General features: G+C 48.7%; 1 protein-coding gene across 1 annotated transcript in view; it reads left to right on the forward strand.

The window, feature by feature from the left end:
• kmt2d (lysine (K)-specific methyltransferase 2D) overlaps nucleotides 1-17,968 on the forward strand; it is a gene marked incomplete at its 5' end in the record, with an annotated part of 51,782 nt that overhangs the window by 8,822 nt on the left and 24,992 nt on the right. Inside the window, 25 exons of the mRNA XM_083641220.1 lie at nucleotides 44-225; nucleotides 522-686; nucleotides 899-1,008; nucleotides 1,152-1,196; nucleotides 1,312-1,500; nucleotides 1,890-2,072; nucleotides 2,168-2,290; nucleotides 3,493-3,614; nucleotides 3,918-4,053; nucleotides 4,950-5,030; nucleotides 5,134-5,211; nucleotides 5,306-5,464; nucleotides 5,606-5,675; nucleotides 6,013-6,251; nucleotides 6,380-6,453; nucleotides 7,746-7,796; nucleotides 7,925-9,562; nucleotides 9,646-9,813; nucleotides 10,553-10,686; nucleotides 11,907-13,684; nucleotides 13,789-13,912; nucleotides 14,105-14,186; nucleotides 14,294-14,360; nucleotides 14,475-14,707; nucleotides 14,846-17,872. Coding sequence (XP_083497346.1) covers nucleotides 44-225; nucleotides 522-686; nucleotides 899-1,008; nucleotides 1,152-1,196; nucleotides 1,312-1,500; nucleotides 1,890-2,072; nucleotides 2,168-2,290; nucleotides 3,493-3,614; nucleotides 3,918-4,053; nucleotides 4,950-5,030; nucleotides 5,134-5,211; nucleotides 5,306-5,464; nucleotides 5,606-5,675; nucleotides 6,013-6,251; nucleotides 6,380-6,453; nucleotides 7,746-7,796; nucleotides 7,925-9,562; nucleotides 9,646-9,813; nucleotides 10,553-10,686; nucleotides 11,907-13,684; nucleotides 13,789-13,912; nucleotides 14,105-14,186; nucleotides 14,294-14,360; nucleotides 14,475-14,707; nucleotides 14,846-17,872 — 9,258 coding nt within the window. The remainder of the gene's footprint in view (nucleotides 1-43; nucleotides 226-521; nucleotides 687-898; nucleotides 1,009-1,151; nucleotides 1,197-1,311; nucleotides 1,501-1,889; nucleotides 2,073-2,167; nucleotides 2,291-3,492; nucleotides 3,615-3,917; nucleotides 4,054-4,949; nucleotides 5,031-5,133; nucleotides 5,212-5,305; nucleotides 5,465-5,605; nucleotides 5,676-6,012; nucleotides 6,252-6,379; nucleotides 6,454-7,745; nucleotides 7,797-7,924; nucleotides 9,563-9,645; nucleotides 9,814-10,552; nucleotides 10,687-11,906; nucleotides 13,685-13,788; nucleotides 13,913-14,104; nucleotides 14,187-14,293; nucleotides 14,361-14,474; nucleotides 14,708-14,845; nucleotides 17,873-17,968) is intronic.

Raw genomic sequence — 17,968 nt, forward strand, 5'->3', positions numbered from 1 at the left:
TCAACTCGGATACATTAAACATTATAATCTTCTTTTCGATCAGATCACCAAGATGATGCTCCGTAAGGGCTGGCGCTGTTTGGAGTGTATCGTGTGCGAGGTGTGCGGAAAGGCTTCGGACCCGTCGCGTCTGCTCCTGTGCGACGACTGTGACGTCAGCTACCACACGTACTGCTTGGACCCGCCCCTGCACACGGTACCCAAAGGAGGCTGGAAGTGCAAATGGTAAAAAAAAAAAAAAAAAAAACCTCTTGGACCATGTTGCTTCGTTCAGCCTGGTAGCTTTGAATGGGGTCAAATGGAAATGAATCCATGCTAATTTGCATATTATGTAAAATGTTCGTGCCTCAGCTACATTAGCAATTCAAAGGCCCAGTTCTCTGCCTTCTTGTTTCTCTGGCAACAAACAAAAAAACCTGCTCTTCACATTAGCGCGTCTGTACCTTTTATAATCCTACACAATAATACCTGTGCAAAGATTTCTATATGAATTCTGATTGCGCCGCTGCTCCTCTCTGCAGGTGTGTGTGCTGCGTGCAGTGTGGCTCTCACTCGCCCGGCTTCCACTGCGAGTGGCAGAACAACTACACCCACTGCGGCCCGTGTGCCAGCCTGGTCACCTGTCCCGTGTGCAGGGAGAACTTCATGGAGGAGGAGCTGCTGCTGCAGTGTCAGCACTGTGATCGGTGGGTACCTACCCGCGCTCGTTACAAGAAGCAGACCGAGCGACGGGGTGGCTGCTCATTAGATCACAGCCTAATGAAGACTAGTGGGGGAATGGATAATTTATGTCGAATTCATATCGTGAATTATTCCCTAACATCTTTGATTTGCGGTGCGATTTGTTAGCTGGGGAGGAGTATGTATGTCAATGTGTTTCTATGCGTGTCTTGTGTAGATGGGTGCACGCTGTGTGTGAGAGTCTGTACACAGAGGATGAGGTGGAGGAAGCCTCTGACGAGGGCTTCGCGTGCACGTCCTGCACCCCATATGTTCCCAAACCCGTGGGTAAGTCGCAGAACATCGTTCCGTTTTTAATTTAAGAGTTAAAACGGTTTCAGAAGTTGACAAAGCATTATTCATGTGTTTACTGACGCCATGATGTTTTCTCTCCCCTCTCTCTCTTGCCTGCTTTTGACCTTTGTTCACAGTAGTGGAGTCAGCCATTATGGCCTCAATAAAGATCAAAGAGCCAGGTTAGTCGATTCTACTTGCGTTTTGTATCACAGCTGAGTTCTGCATGGGTTGTCTGTTGTGTGTGAATGGCTACCGACCACTCAAGATTTTTTGCAATTGCCATGTGCTTTCCAGAGCCTCAGTTCTACCGGTTGGAGGGTGTGTGGCTGACTGAGTCGGGCATGTCCCTCCTGCGCACCATCTCCATGTCTCCCCTGCACAAGAGACGTCAGCGGCGCTCCCGCCTGGGCACCCTGTGTGGTGATGGAGGCTCCGACGGCATGGAGCTCAAGGAGGTCGACGGAGACGGGGAGGAGGGCAAAGGTCGGTACCCCGTTCTCAATCATAGAGAGCACATTTCATAAAATGCCTATAAAAAGTTTACTTTTTTACTAGTTCAAACCAAACAGATATATTTAGGTATGATATATTTAGAAACAGGAGAGATCGCATAACATTTCATTTCGTCAGAGTGAAATGTTCTGTGGTCTCTCCCGATTCGAAATATAGCTGAACCGTTTGGTTTGACCAAGTAAAACTCTTTTTATAAGCATTTATATGAATGTCTATGGGAAAATAAATTGCGGAAGAAAATCTCTGGTACAGTGCTGAAGCAAGAATTGACGTTCACTTTGCCTCTCTATTGGTGTTTGAACAGTAATTTAGGAGCCACGAGCACTTTGGCTGAGTTCAGTGTTGTCTTGTATGTCCAGGTTGTGGGGAGCCCATGGAATGTGAACCCAAGCTGGAGAACCCAGGGAGCCCAGAGAGAGATGGTGGGGCTGAGATGGGTGCAGACGGTGGCACAGATGGCATGGCTGACTGTGATGGTCTCAAAGCCGGGGCAGAGGAGACGGAAGATAGCAAGAAAAGAAAGAGGAAACCCTACAGGCCTGGTAAGTTTGACAAATGAAATGACAACTGACATAATGCAAGCAAAAAGGTGTGTGTCTGAGCAGTTATATGGTTTTACATTCTGACACTGTACCAGGGATTGGAGGCTTCATGGTGCGACAGAGGAAGTGTCACACACGGATGAAGAAAGGATTTTTCGCCCAGCTGGCTGGAGAGACTACTCTAGATGGACAGCCATTAGAGAGAACCATTGAGGAAGGTCAGTGACAACAGTAGACTTTTTCATCTACCGGTACTTTCATCCAATATTGAAACATTTTAATAGAACAATTCCTCGAGTCTCAAAGTTGCTCTGAACCGGGTGGCACTTGCAAGGAATGGACAACAGACAGGGGTTCAGTGCCTTCAGGGCCGCGGCGACGTACACACGCACCACACGCGCCAAGTGCCGGCATCATCCAGAGCAGGAATACCACGGTCAAACAGACAGTGCGGTGGATGCCCCGCAGTTTGGTAATGCCCCTTCTAAAATTAACTCTCCGCGCGGCCAGTTTGGCATTTTTGAACTGGCCACGGTGCCCCCTTATAAAGTTGTGGATCTCCTGTTTAAAACGACATGCGACGCAGCTGGACTGAGGGAAGAGAGCAGCCAAAGATCTCACAGAACAGGAGCGGAGAGCAGACAGACCTCTCACTCTGCCGCGGATTCCAAAACCAAAGATTACGCAGCAACCAAAGATTGTACAGCGGGAAGAGCTCTTACTCTGTTGGAGTTTCCAGAGCCTACAAATCACTCCCTTTTTTTGGTGTGTTTTTCTTGGGACGAGGGGGGCACCAGGAAAAAATGACGCCCCAAATGGCCAACAGCAGTGCGGAATACCTTTGCTCGAGGACATTCTGATAGGACATATTTTGCTATTGCTGGGATTGAACCTGGGACATTCTTGCTATAGAGACACTGCGGAGCGCGTCATCATTTAGAAGCCACGCCCAAGACGGGGGGAAAACGGAAACCCCCCCTCCAATCCTGCCGTTCTCCTATGTCACGTGCATGGTTGCGTGTTGCACAAAATGATCGTATATACGGAAGATGAACACTCCAACTTACTTCTTGACAGCTAGATCCACATTTTTCTTCTCGCCAATTCTCAATGGCTTCCTTGTTTTGCTCAGGAGTACAAAAAAACTTTAACTGGCGATTTTTTACATTTGTTATCTGCGCAGCCCACCACACAACAGCTTTTAGCTATGTTTAATTCAAGGAAAATGACGCTGGTGTGTGGAAATTAACGGAGCTTTTCCCCCGTGATAGGCGTGGCCTATTTCATGCAGTGTCTCTATGGGTCAGTCTTTAACCCTGCCATCCCTAGTGGCAGCGTGACCTCAGAATTTGGTTGCTTTGTTTCATGTGAATGTCTTCACTTTGAGAAGCCAAGTTTGACATGTATGTCTTTTCTCTAGGACCCCACCCTGACACGGACAACATCATGGATCCCAAACCAGCAGAGGGTGAGGAACAGGCCAAGAAAAGGCGGGGCAGGAAGAAGAGTAAACTGGAGGACATGTTTCCAGCTTATCTCCAGGTGTGTGGTCTCTCTGTACTGTGTGAGCAATAGACAGACATGTTTCCAGCTTATCTCCAGGTGTGTGGTCTCTCTGTACTGTGTGAGCAATAGACAGACAAGCAGACAGTTAAAAGGGTAGTGCGAGGTGTATGTGTGACATATAATTCTCATCAATCAGAAGTGTCACACACGTGGCACTATTACTACAATATTTATTTCTAGTGAATATCATCTTTTCTTTATATATTTAAGGACAGTTTGTTAACCTGAAACCATAATAAATATAACTTTGATATCTGAAATGTTTGTAACTCGCTGCAGGAGGCTTTCTTCGGAAAGACACTGATGGACTTGAGTAAGAAAGCTGTCTTGGTGGCACCAGTGCAGAGGCCAGGACTGTGTCCTGTCCGACCCACACTACCAGCACTGTCGGGGATCAGAACTTCTGCGCCGGAGGGTAAGACCGATGCAGCCTCTCATAAATGTTTTGTTACACTGTGTGGAAATGGTCGGTAGCGAGTAGGGCTGGGTATCGCCACTGACTTCCCGATACGATTCCGATACACAAGGTCCCAAGTCGATACGATTTCCGATACGATACAATATCGATATTTTAGTTACAATACCAGTTTTGCTTTGATAATGGAAAAGATTCTCAAAGAACTAATGCTGTAAATTGTACAAGGAACCCTCTAACCTGGTGCATTATTAAAAAATATTAATATTTACATTAAGAATTGACCATAAACCAAACAGTTACATGATGTAATTCTTTTTTATTTAAACATGACCAACATAGTCATTCAACATCTTATCTTTCTTTACAGTCTTCTGTCTCTTTCTTTACAGTCTTCTGTGAGAAGCCAAACAAATTTAGATTTCCACTATACAACAGAATCATTGAACAGCAGCATGTTGTAAACAGTGTTTCATAAAGGCTAAATGCTTTCTAAATAAAATAAAATAAAATCCAGCTCATGAACATTTCCAGTTCACAAACATTATAGTGCAAACAGATTTGAGGTCTGTACATCTGGCTCATGGTGCATGCACAATGCACATGTAGCCTACAGTATTTATGTTTTTGTTTCAACTACAAACATAAATAAAAGTCAACTTGAAACTATGTTTTAACTACCACACACAGCCTATATTATTATAGCCTATGTTTATAAAAAAAATAAAAATAATAATTGTTTGTTTGTTTGTAAAATGCATTTTAAAAGATCGATACTGGGATTTATGTATCGATACTTGTTCCTTCACATGAATATCGATTCAATATCGATATATCGATTTTTTTTTAACCCAGCCCTAGTAGCGAGTGTGTGACTGTTGCGTTTCTGTCCTCAGCTGATGCCAAGGATGGAGTAGTAGAAGCCCCTCTGTCCATCAAGCAGGAGGTGGCTGATGCGCCTCAGGGAGAAGGTGCAGGTGAGTGTCTGTTTTGAAAACACTACTGGTCACAGTGATCAGTGTTCTAATAATTTGGTCCTTGGAGGTTAGTGGGTTGGTTTAAAATGTCATGTTTCTTTAGGAGTTTCTGCACCATCCTCATCTCTGAAGGACCAGGCTTCAACTGATGCTCATGGCTCTGATGCAGAGAAAAGTGAAGGTAGTTTGCTGATGCGATGCTTTCTGAGGATATTATGTGACCAGGGAATGATGTGATCTCAGATGTTCCTACTTGACATGCATGTATGTTCCAGGTCTTCCACAAGGGGTGGAGAGTCAGGACTCTGAGCAGTTCTTCCGCAAGGTTCTGGGCGTGTCAGAGAGTTCTTCTTTGGGGGGCATGAGGCCCATCCTGGAGGGCAGTAAGGGAGAGCTCAACCGCAGTGCTCTGCCACAGAGACCTCTCCTCTCAGGTATGTCTACCAGGGGATGCCTACACACGATCCGATTGTGAGGGGAAAAACAAGTTTGTAGAATTGACTTTTGTACAGTCTAATTACTGGTTCTGCTTCAGCAGTTTGGCTTGTGACTCCAACATGGAAAATCTATTTCAGGGTCCCTGCCCTCAGCTGGAATGATGGATGGCTTCCCTGGCCTCTCACAGTCGCCATTTTTTGACATGCGGTAGGACCGATACTACATTGCCCCAAGTCTTATTTCGTTTGTCCACTTTCCCTTTTCTATCAAGTACCCCTCTCCTCTAGTACCTCTAAGTACCCCTAGTGATACACATACCCCATTTGAGAAACATTGCTCTATATAGTCTCTCTACTTACTCTGAGTCTATATGCTGAGTTGTATGTATTCTATTCCATGCAAATTTTTGTCAGAAATACCGTACATGATGTTAATACTGAGTGAAGCATCATCTTGTAACCCACAGTATTAAAACCAAATTGTATTGTGACATCCTTGACAATACCGAGCCCATTAAATACCCTCCAATCGGGTGTGTTTCTAGGGACCGGGGAGGGCTGTTCAGTCCGGACGCGGGAGAGGAGAGCCCCTGGGCCACTCCCACTACCCCAGCAACCCCTTCCACCCCGCCTACCCCCACTGAAGCAGAGGGCGACGGGCTGTCCTACAACCAGCGCAGTCTTCAGCGATGGGAGAAAGACGAGGAGCTGGCAGAACTCTCCACCATTTCCCCTGTGCTCTACGCCAACACCAACTTTCCCACGCTCAGGCAGGACTATCCAGGTGAGTGTGGAGGAATTGATATTCCGATATGTACGTATTAAAGTTCTTCCATATTGTCATTCTTTTTCACAGTCTAGGTTTATATCATGAATAGACATCATAGATGATCTCTGTTGCTCCCATCACAGACTGGGCTAGTCGGTGTAAACAGATCATGAAGATCTGGAGGAAGGTATCAGCAGCTGACAAGGTTCCTTTTCTGGTGAGTTGTTCTGTCACTTGATAAGAGAAATGTCTTATAGCAATTGAAAGATTCATTTTAACTTCACCCCCGTTTCTTTTAACTCAACTGTGTGTGGCAACGGTTTTGGACACTGATGACTGGAAACAGCTTCTGTTGTACGGCAAATTGAACAGAACACACTGCTACCTAGAGCTGTGCATCTTCACTGATCTCACGATTCGATACGATTCGATTATACAAGTCAACGATTCGATTCGATTCGATTATACGATGCATCTTAAATCGAGGCATCACTTTTTCCGCAATACATGATTTATTTTTTCTCACTTTCTTTTTTCTCACTGTGTGGCTACTTTTAAAATAAAAGTGCATTTGGAATTGCATTGTATTATGATCCATAATTAAAATAAACAACTGCATGTACTTACATTCTATTTTATTTGATTATTAAATTTTTTTTTTTTTTTTTTTTTTTTTAATAATCGATTTTTGATATTTGTTAATCGATTCAGAATCGTCCTATTAAGCATCGCGATGCATCTCTGAATCGATTATTTTCGACAGCTCTACTGCTACCTGAATGTTGCTATATCATTGCAACTTCTCAGTCGCTCACATACAGTTTACAGTTGAATAGAATAGAATATAATAGCCTTTATTGTCATTGCACAGTTCCCCATACAACGAAATTAAGAGTGCTTCAGCTGACAGTGCATTAAAATCAGACGTAAATAATTAAAAAACATTTAAGAAAAAAACAACAACAACATTAAGAACAGATAAGGACACTTGACACCTAGACGGGGGGCACAAAAAGCAGGGACAAAACAATAATAAAATACTAATAAAATACTGCTGAGGTAGTAAAAGAATATTGCACATTGATATATTGTATTGCACAAGTTCATGTATTGCACTAGCAGAGAATTAACGGCTGCTGCTGTGATTGTTTAGAGTCTGGACGGCCCATGGGAAAAAGCTGTTTTTTCGTCTGTTTGTGCGACTCTTGATGCTCCTGTACCTCCTGCCCGAGGGCAGCAGGCTGAGCAGGTGATGACCAGGGTGATTGGTCATTGGGTGATTTGGATTAAATTTTTTGAGTCAAGGGTATTGAGAGTAACACCATAATAAAAGTGTGGTATGAACTGTGATCTATCTATCTATCTATCTATCTATCTATCAATCTATCTATCTATATATATATCAGCCATTGAACAAAACAATTTTTTTGTGTGGAATGTGACATTCAAGTGAAATATTCTTGTCATAGTTTTTTAATACTTGTTCCAATGTCTGATTTCTCTCTTTAGCAAAAGGCCAAAGATAACCGAGCAGCTCAGCGGATCAACAAGGCACAGAAGGTGAGTTTAAGCATCAACCTTTATTATGAAGATGAACAAAAACGATTTATCGACCAAAATCGTAGCATCGATCGTCTTTGTGCAACCTGTTAATTTGTCCTTTGTACACCCCTCTGTTCCTCTCACAGCAGGCAGAGAGTCAGGTGTGCAGGCCCATCAAGACAGAGCCAGGGGCAGGGCGTGTGAAGACTGAACGGCCCAGTCTACACCTCCAGATCCCTCCACCCTCAGGCTCTGTCTCCACCTCTTCCCAGCCCAGCTCTGCAGAAAGCCCATTCCCCTACCCTCCCGATTCAGGATCATCCTCTGCCTTTTTCCCGGATGGACCTGTCAAGACCCCGGGGTCAGCTGAAATCCGGACAGATCCCTTGGCCAAGCTGCCTCCTCAGTCCCCCCACCATCACTCCCACCCCAACACACCCTTCTCGCAGGCTGGGGCCAGCCCCTTACAGGCCTCCTCCTCAGGTTATCCCGCTTCCGGCCCACAGGGTCCTCCTCAGGGACGGCCGGCCAGCCTCGGCCCATTCGACATGCAACCAGGGACCCCTGGAACCCCCCGACGGGCCCAGCAGGTTGACCCCTACTTCAGATCACAGCTGCAGCAGCAGCAACAGGGTCACCTTCCGCAATCACAGCAAGGCTCTCAGGAGTCCCTAGGACACCCAGAAAGCCCTCGTTCAAGAGGTGCTGGGCCTGGGGAGTCACCGCTCTTCTCCCCACCCCACACGACCCACTATGGAGACCCTTTCAGAAGCCAGCAAGGGATGGGGCGGCCGGAATACGGTTCATCCACATCCCCTTCTGCAGTGGCCTCTTCACCCGTGAGCATGGGGCAGTACAGGGCTGATATGAGTGCACCTTCTCCCCGCTCCTCTTCAGTTGGACGACCTGACCTTGCCACCGGCTCCCCTGCTGGGATGATGGAGACTGGAGATGGTTTGTTCAAGGCACCCATGACGCCACGGATGCACCAAGGGGAGGGTGGGGCACTTCATCCCGGAGCTTCGCCCAGCCATCCTTCTGAAGGCTACAGGCAGTCTCCCTCCACCCCTTACTCTGATCCCTACGGCCAGCCACCCCTCACTCCCAGACCGCAGTCAGGAGACAGCTGCTCCCCTGTTCCCCAGAGACACCCTATATCCCAACAGGAACCCATCCCCAGGGTGCCCTCCAGCCCCCAGTCCCATGGCAGCGCTCAGTCCCCCCTCACTCCTGGAGGCCTCTCCAATGACGCGTTCTCAGTCCACTCTCCCGCTACCCCTCGTTTTCAGTCTCCGGACCTTTACTCTCAACCACCCTCAAGGCCACAGTCTAGAGACCCTTTTGCTGCTCTCCACAAGCCCCCTCGCCCTACCTCTGTTGCCCCAGAGGGAACCCCAAATTACAAAAGCTCACCTCATCCACACCAGCCACCCCCTCCCACCTCCAATCCTATGGGGGATCCTCTCTCTGGGAAACCTTCAGCACCTCCTCCTTTCAGCCGCAGTGCCAGCACTGGCGGCTATCAAATGACCCCACATCAGGCTCAGATGGCTCAGGCTCAGATGCAGCAACCTCAGATACACGCTCAGCAGACTATGGGGGCAGACAACTTCAATTCCAGGGTGCCACCTCCTACTGGATGTCAAGATCCCACAGCCGGGCGCCCTCCAGAGACACCTCATCAGCCAGCTATGCCAAGCACCCAGGAAATGCCTGAAATTTCACCACTGCTGGATCCTGCGCTAGTGGGTCTCAGCCCCACAGAGTTGGAGAAGCACAGACAGGTATTTATACTGCACGTGAGTGAATAATCATCCTTTACGAGCTGCAAGGTGAGCTACTAAACGGTGCCTCTTTTCGTCTGCAGCGCCAGAGGCTGAGGGAGTTCTTAATACGGCAACAAATGCAGAGGAACTCCATGAGACAAGAGAAGGAGGCTGCTGCTGCTGTCAGTGCTGCCCCCGGCTGGCCTGGAGGAGAGATGGGAGCCTTTCAACAAGACAAGGCCCACAGAGCACCGCCACCTTATCCACAGGTACATATTAAGCAGTATTTTATGAAACTTTAAAAACACCAATGTAGTTGCAGGAGTGTCCATGCATTCCTACCAGTTCCGCTGACTGTTTGACCTCCCTGTGACCTCCCCCCTGGCCCTGTAGTGCCACCCAGTTTGTTTCCTCCTGTAGTCGCGCGCAGTACAGATCAGAACACAACGACCACAAGGATGGTAGCCAGCTGGTTTTGTCTGTTTGATGTTGTTCACTGTCAACATGAAAGCCAGATTATTGCCAATTCTGGCAGCAGCCGAGGTTGAAAATCCCTCGGGAGGAGAAAAGGTAGGAGGAGTGAAAAAGACGATCAGGGCGCTTTTCCTCTAATGTTCAACTTTTCTCAGCTTTAAAACGCCCACAGCACTCCTCCAAAAACAACAGACGCCACCAGCGCTGAAACGCCAGGTGCGTTCATTAAAAGAGGAGCACGCCTAGCGCGTCCTTACATAGAGAATGAATTGCAGAAAGACGCTGGCAGCTCCAAAAACGCTTTTGGGTTTGAATGTCCCCTTAATGTGTTTTTTTTGTATGGTGCGATTCTATCCACTTTTTTATACAGTGTCTTGTATTGTTTTCCTTGTACTGACTTGAACAAAGTGAATTTCCCTTGTGGACAATAAAGTACAACTAACTACCGTAATCACAAATACAGGGGAAACTGTACATTAACCTTGGTTCACGCTGCTGTTTATCTTTGGTTTACAAATGCTACTCTTCCTGTAGGATCGTGTTGCTACTGCTGGAGCTCAGGCTGCTTTGGCAGGTAAGATGCCCACAGCTACTGGTGGAATGGAGGACAAGCTCCTTCGCCCACCACCTCCAGGAACACCTGCCATCATGGACCCCAGTGCACTAAGGTAAACACTCTAATGTTAGAATGACGACTTTTCAGTGTCTGCCGCACTCATCTCCAGTCTTTGGTGCAGTCCATTTACGGTACATTTGGTGCCCCCCCCAACAACTGGGAATTGCCCCGATAATTAGAATAATGTAAATAAATATAAGGAAAATTCAGCATCTGGTCTTATTGCTCAATTATATATGGGCAAGTGTCTGTATGTCATATCCAAATATGAACAATTTCTAAATTGCAATACACCTGGAACCTGGATCTGAGAACTACATTTAGGCTACGTTCACACAGCCATCCTTAGTGCTTGAATCTAATCTTTTCCCCCCTAAGTGACTCAGATCCATCTTTTTCATGACTGTGTGAACAGTACAAGTCACATTGAAAGTTACTTTTTTAAAGACGACCTGGGCTACTTTCAAATGTGGTAAAACATCAGATTCGAATCTGATGTTTTTGAAAGTGACTCCGGTGTGAACAGACATCTGGCCCATATCTGACTTAATGCTTCAATGTGACTACTTCTTCTTCTTCTGTTGAGTTTTATGGCAGTTGGCATCCTTAAATGGTGCATTACCGCCACCTACTGTATTGCTAAAACTATAGCGCAAATACAATATCAATAAAAAGTGTCCACCCAAAATGCGCCCATTCACCCCAATATCCATACTGTGGCCCAGACCAGTCGTCTAGGGCGAAGCGAACGCTTCATTCAGCATTTTCGTCAAGTCATCTCCCGAAATATCTTCAATATCCACAAATTTCCTGGCAGCGTCCACCACTTCAATGGGACTTTTACGTCATTCCAGAGCGACATTCGTCACTATTCTGCGCAGGAGGGAGGGGGAGGACCAACACGCGGGCATTGAAATTAAACCGTGAACAACAGATGAAACAACATCGTCAGCTACCGCCATGTTTACTGCTGTCTTCTTCCGGGTTTACGTAGAACAGCAGTGCGCTGCGTGTGACGTTATTGTTGTTCTTCTGCGCATGCGGGTCACTTCATGTCCTTGATCTGTTCACACTGGAGTTGGATATGGGCCACTTTTAAAAAGTCTGTGTGAACAGCCACACAAAAAATCAGATGTGAGCATCAAGTCAGATTCAAGCACTAAGGATGGCTGTGTGAACGTAGCCTTAGACCCAACCCATCTATTAAAATGTTATACTCAACTCTGCTTTCATCGATCATGATTATTGTTCTTGTATGCGTTTGTCCTTCAGGGCACCAGGGACCACCAGACCTCAGGGCATGTACGCCCGTCCACCATTCCCTCCTCAGTGGCAGGGCCAGGCTCCGGGTCCACGGAGGTTTCCCCAGCCCGGCATGGAGGCTTTGGCTGCACGACACCATCTCAACCCTGCTGTCAACATGCAAGCAATCCAGAACATGGCCAACCCTCGTGCCATGATGCCAGGACCTGGAGCAGAGGCCATGCAGCAGATGGGGCAGGGACCCCCGCCACAGTTCATCGAGCTGAGGCACAACTCCCAGAGACTACCCCTGGGAACCCAGTTCATGCCCCGAGGGCCCCAGCCTAGACCACGTCTGTATGTCCCACAGCAGGAAATGGTCGCACCTTATGTTCAGCAGCATCCCATAGCGCCATCTGGTGGCAGTGACTCACAGCTGGGTTTACAGCAGGGTGGGCTATCTGTCTTAATGTCTCATCAGTCTACTGGCCCTGCATCACAACAGCCCCACGCAGCTGCTCCCGCTCCCAACACTCCCAGCACTGAGCAGCATCAGCCTCCACAACCTAGCCTAGTTGCAGTTCCACACGCTGCCACAGTAGACACCAATGTGGAACTTCCAGAGCCGGATTTGGAGGGATTAGGTGATGTGCCTGGAGATGGAGGTGTGGAAGATGAGGATGATTTGGCTCTGGACTTGGATCCTGACAAAGGAGATGATGACCTAGGAAACCTGGACAATCTGGAAACCAATGATCCACATCTAGACGACTTGCTCAACAGTGATGAGTTTGACCTGCTGGCTTACACTGACCCAGAACTGGACCAAGGAGACCCCAAGGATGTCTTCTCGGACCAGCTCCGGTTGGTTGAAGCGGAAAGTGAAGCACCTTCGTCTTCCTCTAGATCTGCACTCATTAAAGTGGAAGAGAAACTCAAGGTGGAGCCAGGACTGAACATCCTCACAACCTGCCGTGCTACTGCAGGGCTCACTGCTTCCCAGCTGCCACCCTCATCAGAACATGGTGGTGCCATAAAAATCAAACTAGAGGATAGAGGCCTGTGTCATCAGCTTCAGCCAGGACAGACTGTGGTGAAAGATGAAATGGGAGAGGCTGTGTGCATGCTACTTGGTGGTACCACACCATCAGCCAAGCCAACACAACCAGAAAACCAGTCGGCTTCACTCAGCTCTGTTCGGTTAGGGGGGCTTCAGTACCCTCTGCCGGGCCAAGCGGATCCCTTGTCCTTCCCCCCAGCTACTCCACACACAGATATGGGAGATGATCCACTGGGGCTGCCTGACGTAGGGGGCCAGCACTCCCCTGCCATGGACCTAGCCAAGGTGGAGAGCTCTTTAGATGGCGAGCTGCCTCTTCTAATCCAGGATCTACTGGAGCATGAGAAGAAAGAACTGCAGAAGCAGCAACAGCAGCAGCAGCAGCTCAGCTCCCTCCATCAGGGACAGATGGCAGCTCATATGCCTGGCATCCCAGGTCAACAACCCAACCCACAGGCACCTGGGCAGATAATGCTGCCCCAGCACCACCGTCCACCACCCCAGGGAATGATGGGTCAGCCAGGGATGGTACCCCGTCCCCCACATATGCTGCAGCAGCAGCAGCAACAACAGAGGCTCATGGGAGCTGGAATGGCACCTCCCCCTCACATGGCTATGGCTCAGCAGCAAGCCATGATGAGGATGGGGCAGCCTGGAGTTATCCATCCAGGTCTTAATCATCAGCAGCAGCAGCAACCACAGATGGTCAAACAGTCACCTCTGGCCAACAACTTCTTCCCTGATAAAGGTAGGCACCATTATCTGTCACTGTCTTTGTTGTATGGGATCCCCCCATACTTTTACATAATACTGCTATCAGATTTATTTATGTGTTTTATTCATTTGTCACAGATTTAGACAAATTTGTTACTGATGACATCATTGACCCCATTGCCAAAGCAAAGATGGTGGCACTCAAAGGTATCAAGAGAGTGTTGGCACAGGACCCAATGGGTGTCCCGCCCGGCATCAACAGGTACTTTTTATGTTATGTTCCATCATTTACCTGCGAGTAGTACATGTGACTTAATGTTGGAAATTTCTGGGCTACAACAATGGGCTAGAACAATGACTTGAGCCTATGATATACTAGACAATTTTGAAAATCTTCACAGATTATGAAAAGACAGGAATTGCTACAAAATAATGTGCTTTGCTTTCTCTCCAGGCAACAAGTTTCTCTGCTTGCACAGAGGCTGGCCTCTGCTCCAGGCACAGAACAGGCTCCGCTAACATCTGGACCATCAAAGGTATGCTTTCCTGCATTTCAGTGAAAATGAAAATGGTTTGTTTAATTTAACTTCAAGTCAGTTGTCTTTGTCAATCAGTTTTAATATATATTATTTTTGTGCTTTAGGAGGGAGAGACCAGTGACCCAGTCCAAACAAGACCTAATCCTCCCCAGTTTGTGCAAGGAATCATCAGTATGTTCAACTAACGCTGTCTCTTGTTATGAAATCGTGTAATAATTTGATAATGTTAAATTGCTTTCCCTCATATGGATGTCTCAACTCAAACATTGCTGTCTTCTGTTGCAGATGATGCAGAACAGCACCAGTATGAGGAATGGCTTCTCCACACCCAGCAGTTACTCCAGATGCAATTAAAGATCTTAGAAGAACAAATTGGAGCTCACCGCAAGTCTCGCAAGGCACTGTGTGCCAAGCAGCGCACTGCTAAGAAGGCTGGCAGGGAGTTTGCTGAGGCAGATGCAGAGAAACTCAAGTTGGTTACAGAAGAGCAGAGCAAGATCCAGAAACAGCTTGACCAGGTATGGAGATTTTGAAGATTCAGATAGGGAGAACTTCAAAAATGTACCGGTACTTTCCCAACCGCACTTGTCCCCTATCAACGGCACATGGCTCCTTGATATTCCTATTCATATCTGTTCATATCTGTTGTGTTCTAGGTACGGAAGCAGCAGAAGGAGCACACCAATCTTATCGCAGAGTACAAAAACAAGCAGCAGCAGCACCAGCAGCAAGGCTCGGGTCTTCTGACCCCAGGGCATTCCAACCAGGGAGCCCCTCACATGATCTCCAAGATTCCCAGCCAGATGGTGATGGGCCAACAGGGCACTCCAATGATGGGCCAACACCCTGGGATGATTTCTCAAGGTGGAATGCCTGTCAGAATGCCCCAAGGGCAGCCCTTTATGGGAGGAGCCCAACCCCAGCTCCCTGGAGCTCTTGGAGCCAGGGCCCCTGGTCCTCCTGGAGCTCCTGCGGGGTTCTTCCCACAGGGGCCTGGAATGCAAGGTGCAGATCCCAGACTTCTCCAAGAAAGACAACTTCAACATAGGATGCAGATGGCAAAACTCCAGCAGCAGCAGCAGATGATGGGGCAGCAGCAGATGCCACACCCAAGCCAACAGTCTGGTATGATGCCACAGCCTGGTATGATCGGGAACCCTCTTATGGCCCAACAACAACAACCAAACACTCAACAGGGAATGCTGGCTAACCAGGCCAATCAGCAGAGCATGATGCAGGTTCCCCAAGGAATGGCTGGAGGCCAGCCTGTGGCTCCGCCACCACAGAACCTTATGGGAGGCCAGCCTGTCGGGCCACCCCAGCAGCAGCAGCAGCAGAGGCCTCAGGTAATGATGGGTCAGCAGCAGGGAATGGTTGGATCTCCAGGTCATCCTGGCCTCAGGGTTCCCCAGGCCCAGTTGACTCCACAACAACAAAACATTCTGGCCCAGCGTATGCTTTTGTCTCAGCAGCAGCAGAATGCTGCCAAGAATCTAGCCCACCTTCAGCAGCAGCAGCAGCAGCAGATGGCACAGCAAAGACAACCAACACAAAGCTTAATCAATCAATCCAGCCAGGGGGAAGGAGGGCTCTCGCAACCTTCCACCCCACAGATGGGTTCCTCTCCATCAACAGGAAGTATCACGCCCCAACCACAGGGAGGTACTGAGGGCTTGCAGCAGGGATTTCCACCGGACAGCCAGAACACCGGCCCCAAAGAGGGTGGGATTATCAGTCCTGATCCAAGAACACCACCACAGCGGAGTGGGCCTTCCACTCCCAATCAAATGGCCCAACCAGGTCCTGCAGATCAACAAACTGATGTAGGACAACAACAGCGGCAACAACAACAACAACAGCAGCAGCATCAAAATCAGGTTTATATGGCCCAGCAACCACAACCAAATCCTCAGTCTGTACCTCAGCAACAAACAGGTTTGGTTGGAAACCAGCAGACTGTCATGTGTCAAGTGCAGCAACAGCAGCAGCAGCAACAACAACTCCAACTCTCTCTCCAGAGGCAGGCCTCCCTCCATGCTGACAAGCCAGCTTTGGTCACAGTAAAGGAGGAAGTGCAGCAGATGGATTTCTTACCACAGCAGCAGCAGCAACAACAGCAGCAGCAGCAAGCTGTTCAGAATGTCATGCAGCACTCACAAGATCCCAGCATCCAGCAGCACATCATGGGCCAGAACCACCCTAGCCAGCCGCAGTCTGGTGTCCTGGCTCATCCTAGTCCACAGCAGCAAGCCCTCATGGCTCAGCAGCAGAAACAACAGGCCATGATGGGCATGATGAGAGCCCAGCAGCAGCAGCAGCAAGGGATGATGGCACAAAGGCCCGGGGTTCCACCTGGACCGATCCGCACCCCCATCAACATCCAGGCTATTATTGCCCAGAACCCTCAGCTCCGCAATCTTCCCCCAAACCAGCAGATCCAGCACATCCAGGCCATGATTGCCCAGCGGCAGCTCCAACAGGGTCAGATGCTGCGGATGTCTATGGGCCAAGGCCAGGCGGGCCAGTTGAGGCCTCACATGCCACCAGGACAGGTGCCACAGGCTGGCCAGCGGATGCAAGGGATGGAAGGCCAGCAGATGCCATATGGAGCCATGGGGAAAGCAGGAGCAGTGGCCACCTCCCAACAGTCCAACATGTTGGGCCAACAACCTGGACTTGCTCCTCAGATGCAGCAGGGCATGCTGCTCCCCGGGCTCCAACAGCAGCCACAAGTAGGGCAGCTAATGCAGCAACAGCAGATGATGAGAGGCCAGGTGCCGTTGGCTCGTTCACCCATGGACCAGGGGCGTATGGTTAGGCCCATGTCTCCACGTCAGCCCCTGGCCAACTCTCCTGGAGATCCACAACGTCATGTCATGACCCAGGCAATGGGGATGCGTCCATCCACTCCCAACCAAAACCAACAACAAGCCCTCATGGCAGCTGCAGCAGCCCGCTTGCAGGGCTCTCCATCCCATGCAGGCTCTCCAAGAGGTCCCTCAATCCAGAGACATGATTCTGGCATGAGCCCAGCCACGCCAGGTACGCCTTATTCAACCCATGTCTCTTCACCCTCTGTAGTTGATGGTGGCGCTGGAAGGGGGAGTCCATACAGCCATTTCAAGGCATCTCCACTCAGGTCACCTGGGGCCAAGAGTCCACTGGATTACCCAGGAATGAAATCAGAACCTCACAATTCTGGCAGTGAAGCATCTCAAACAGCCCCAATCACTCCTAATGGGCCGCAGAAAGGTGGGAATGCTCATCTACAACAACATGGTATAGAGGGCCATGCTCCTCACATACAGTCTGCTTCTAGAGAAGGGGAACTGTGCAAGATGACACTACAGAACATCAAACAGGAGCCACGGGAAATCCAGTGTGACGGTGGGGGAGGAGAGGCTCATTCTGGGGCTATAAAGCGAGAAGTCACTGGTGAGCCAGTTAATTCTGGAAACAACGCTAGCTTTCTCAATTCTGGAAACATGGCAGGAGACCCTGTTGCTCAAGGCGCCAGATCTGAGACTGGACAGCAACTACTCCAGAAACTCCTGAGAACCAAGAACCTGCAGCTTGCTGCTCAGAGGCCTTCTGAAGGCATCCACAATGAGATCAATGGCCACATCAACAGCAAATTGGCCATGCTGGAGCAAAAGCTTCAGGGGACCCCACGCAATATGGAGGTACGTTTTTCTTCCATAAGTTTGTGCAATTTGCTCTCAACATACTGTTGTTGGTGGCGAAAGGTTTCCCGTAGAAACCCTAACATGCCACGTTGA

Source organism: Poromitra crassiceps (genome assembly GCF_964638095.1).
Source record: "Poromitra crassiceps genome assembly, chromosome: 8".
NCBI lineage: Eukaryota > Metazoa > Chordata > Actinopteri > Beryciformes > Melamphaidae > Poromitra > Poromitra crassiceps.